Below are 3,065 nucleotides of genomic sequence, written 5' to 3'. Positions count from 1 at the left end.
ATGAAGAGAATTTCAAAAAGTATGTTTCGCGGAGCGATCGCTCAACCTACGTCATTCAAACTTTGCAGGATGGTTCAGACGGACATGCTAGGCATGGAACCACAGAAGATGATATCATAGCTGACACACAGAGGCACACACACAGCAGATTCGTGTGCACAGATACTAAATTAGTGGACGTCGTCATCTTCTTCCCGCTGATCTCAAATGTACTATGACGTGTTATTTCGCCTGACGAATAATTCTGTCCTAACGAGTATTCGTGAAACCACAAAGTGAGTGCTTTGTTTGAGTGTGTGAAATTGTCTCCGAGGGCCAGCTACTACAGTAATTTTGAAAGGATTAGGAGAACTTCAAATTCAAAGTATCAGTCGGGGAAGTGAACTGCGTGAAAAGAAAGAATAATTCGCCAGACCCACCAGGACTTGAACCCGGGATCTTGCTTCAAGCTTGCCACATGAGCAAATGCTCTAACCACTGGGATATGGGACCAGGCTGAACCTAGAAGGCGCTGACAAGTTTTTCACTCCAAAGGGCTGGGAGCAGATCCACAGGGGCTGAGCAGATCCACGAGCTCTCTTGGATTTCTGCTGGAATTCACAACAGTGTGGATCTGCTCCCAGCCCCTGGTTGAGCTCTCTCTCTAGCGGAAAGCCAGCAATGGCTGGACTGAGAAGACTGGACATCGACTACTCACTAGTTGTGACTGATCAAGCCATCTGTTGTTCTGACTAGTGTGTCACGGCTCTACCTTCCAGGTATCGAGCTCTCTTGGATTTCTGCTGGAATTCACAACAGTGTGGATCTGCTCCCAGCCCCTGGTTGAGCTCTCTCTCTAGCGGAAAGCCAGCAATGGATGGACTGAGAAGACTGGACATCGACTACTCACTAGTTGTGACTGATCAAGCCATCTGTTGTTCTGACTAGTGTGTATGTATGTATGTATGTATGTATGTATGTATGTATGTATGTATGTATGTATGTATGTATGTATGTATGTATGAGAGAGAGAGAGAGAGAGAGAGAGAGAGAGAGAGAGAGAGAGAGAGAGAGAGAGAGAGAGAGAGAGAGAGAGAATGGTAAGATTCATTGTAACCACTTGTACTTTGATATAATTCTTATCCGGTATTACCAGTTGTATTCTCTCTGAGAAGCTAGCAATGGTAGTGTGGAAACAGCTGTCGTAATGGTAGTGTGGAAACAGCTGGCTTTCCCCATAGTAGTGAGTTACATGCATGCGAGAGCACATAGATGGGGGTTATGTACTCATGCATGTTGGTACAAGCAAGAGTACATGAAAACCAGAGTGTGCAGCTTGGGGCCTTCTCTGCTATGGGTGTCTGTCACGGCAGAATTCCGTGATTACATCATAGTTGGTGCAGATCTGAGGCGGGAAATGGCATAGTGCGTACAACTGAGCTGCAGTTGTGCAGAAAGAGACCATACTTGAATCCTGCTTGTACGCACTACATCACTAAAATGATGTAATCACGGAATTTCGCCGTGACAGCAACCCATCCGAGTTGCACACTCTGGTTTTCATGTACTCTTGGTATAGTCTATGCTGTGCATGCTGCCAGTAACCATGGTAATGAACAGAACAGATGTCAGTTTTGCTGCTAGCGTGCCTCAACTGTACAGGCTCCACCCTGGAGCCCCTACTCCCCCCCCCCCCAACCACCCGTAAAAGCTGTCGTGTTTTCTTCGTTGGTGCTGTCTGACACCCAGGTTTTTTGTTAATTATGTTTGTTGTTGTTGACTTGAAGGGGAAGTATACCCTAAAATCAAATATCAAAAAGTATTCTTTCTAGACCAAAGAGTGGTATATTTGATAACATTTAATAACGATAGAAATTTTTACGATACTTCTCCAGACGTTTCGTTGTTCTGAACAACATCGTCAGTGGATAAAGAAACTGACATCTGTTCTGTTCATTACCTTTCTTTATCCACTGACGATGTTGTTCAGAACAACGAAACGTCTGGAGAAGTATCGTAAAAATTTCTATCGTTATTAAATGTTATCAAATATACCACTCTTTGGTTGTTATATATGTACTCATGTGTACTGTACATAGTAGTAATATACCTACTTCTGTAGCACTAGCATGATCTAGCATGATCACACTGCGCATGCTCTTGTTCAAGGCTTTTTCCCCAATCTACTTGTGCGAGCTGGATGCTTGTGTGCATGGGGATCAGGACACAACAAATGGCGACGAAGATGTTTGCATAATTTCTCTATGCACCTCACACCGGAGTACAAACCGGGCGATGCAGTGTTTGTCTGGAGTTTCCGAAAGTCTGATCCTAATTGGATACCTGGTGTGGTACTTTCTTTGTGCAGTCCTATGAATTATACTGTACAGATTGATGACGTTGTCTGGAAACGTCACCGGAATCAGTTACGTCCACGTTCAGTTCCACTGACTCAGTTTGCAGAACGAACGGGTCCGGCTGTGCATCCTACACAACCATCGCGTCACGACATGGTCCCGCAGCCGACCAATACCCGTAAGCCTGAGTCTCCGCAAGATGCAACAGTTGACCAACAGGCTACACAGAGCTTGCCAGAGTTAGCTTTGCAACAGCAACAACAGCAGCAGCAAGAGCAGCAGCAACAACAACAGCAGCAAGAGCAGCAACAACAACAACAGCAGCAAGAGCAGCAACAACAACAACAGCAGCAAGAGCAGCAGCAACAACAACAGCAGCAACAACAAGAGCAACCGCAACAGCTACAGCAGCAGCAAGAGACGCAGCAGCAACAGCGACAGCAGCAGCAACAACAGCAGAAACCGCAGCAGCATCGCAGAGAATGCGGCACAGAGCCCGCTGCACCGTCCAGAAATGGTCAACACCAGTCGTTTACACGGTCTGGTCGAACAGTTATCAAACCAGCTCGGTATAACCAGTAGCATTCTTGGTATCTGGACTGTTCTGTTTTGAATAGATTGAGTTGGAACTCTCTTTTCATACCTGATGAATGTATGTGGGTGAATCACACTGTCTAACTCTACTGTGGCAGCATTGTGAGGTACTCACCACTCTGTATATATATATTT

General features: G+C 45.6%; 1 protein-coding gene across 2 annotated transcripts; it reads left to right on the top strand.

Annotated features, from left to right (window-relative positions):
• Positions 1–542: 542 nt before the first annotated feature.
• LOC135825881 (alpha-protein kinase 1-like) lies at positions 543–3,059 on the top strand. 2 transcript variants are annotated; one of them, XM_065338519.1, is made up of 2 exons: positions 543–930; positions 2,348–3,059. In XM_065338519.1, the coding sequence occupies exon 2, from the start codon at positions 2,352–2,354 to the stop codon at positions 2,916–2,918; it is 567 nt and encodes a 188-aa protein (XP_065194591.1). In that variant the 5' UTR covers positions 543–930; positions 2,348–2,351; the 3' UTR covers positions 2,919–3,059. The 2 variants fall into 2 exon arrangements, with proteins under 2 accessions (XP_065194591.1, XP_065194592.1); XM_065338520.1 differs by having other exon boundaries at positions 543–934.
• The last annotated feature ends 6 nt before the right edge of the window (positions 3,060–3,065 follow it).

Source organism: Sycon ciliatum, chromosome 10, assembly GCF_964019385.1.
Source record: "Sycon ciliatum chromosome 10, ocSycCili1.1, whole genome shotgun sequence".
NCBI lineage: Eukaryota > Metazoa > Porifera > Calcarea > Leucosolenida > Sycettidae > Sycon > Sycon ciliatum.
The sequence above is the reverse complement of the archived record's forward strand: the minus strand, read 5'-3'. Positions and strand labels throughout refer to the sequence as shown.

Bases quoted from the DNA above. Each gene is read 5' to 3' on its own strand.
- LOC135825881 (XM_065338519.1), top strand. From the start codon at position 2,352: ATGAATTATACTGTACAGATTGATGACGTTGTCTGGAAACGTCACCGG.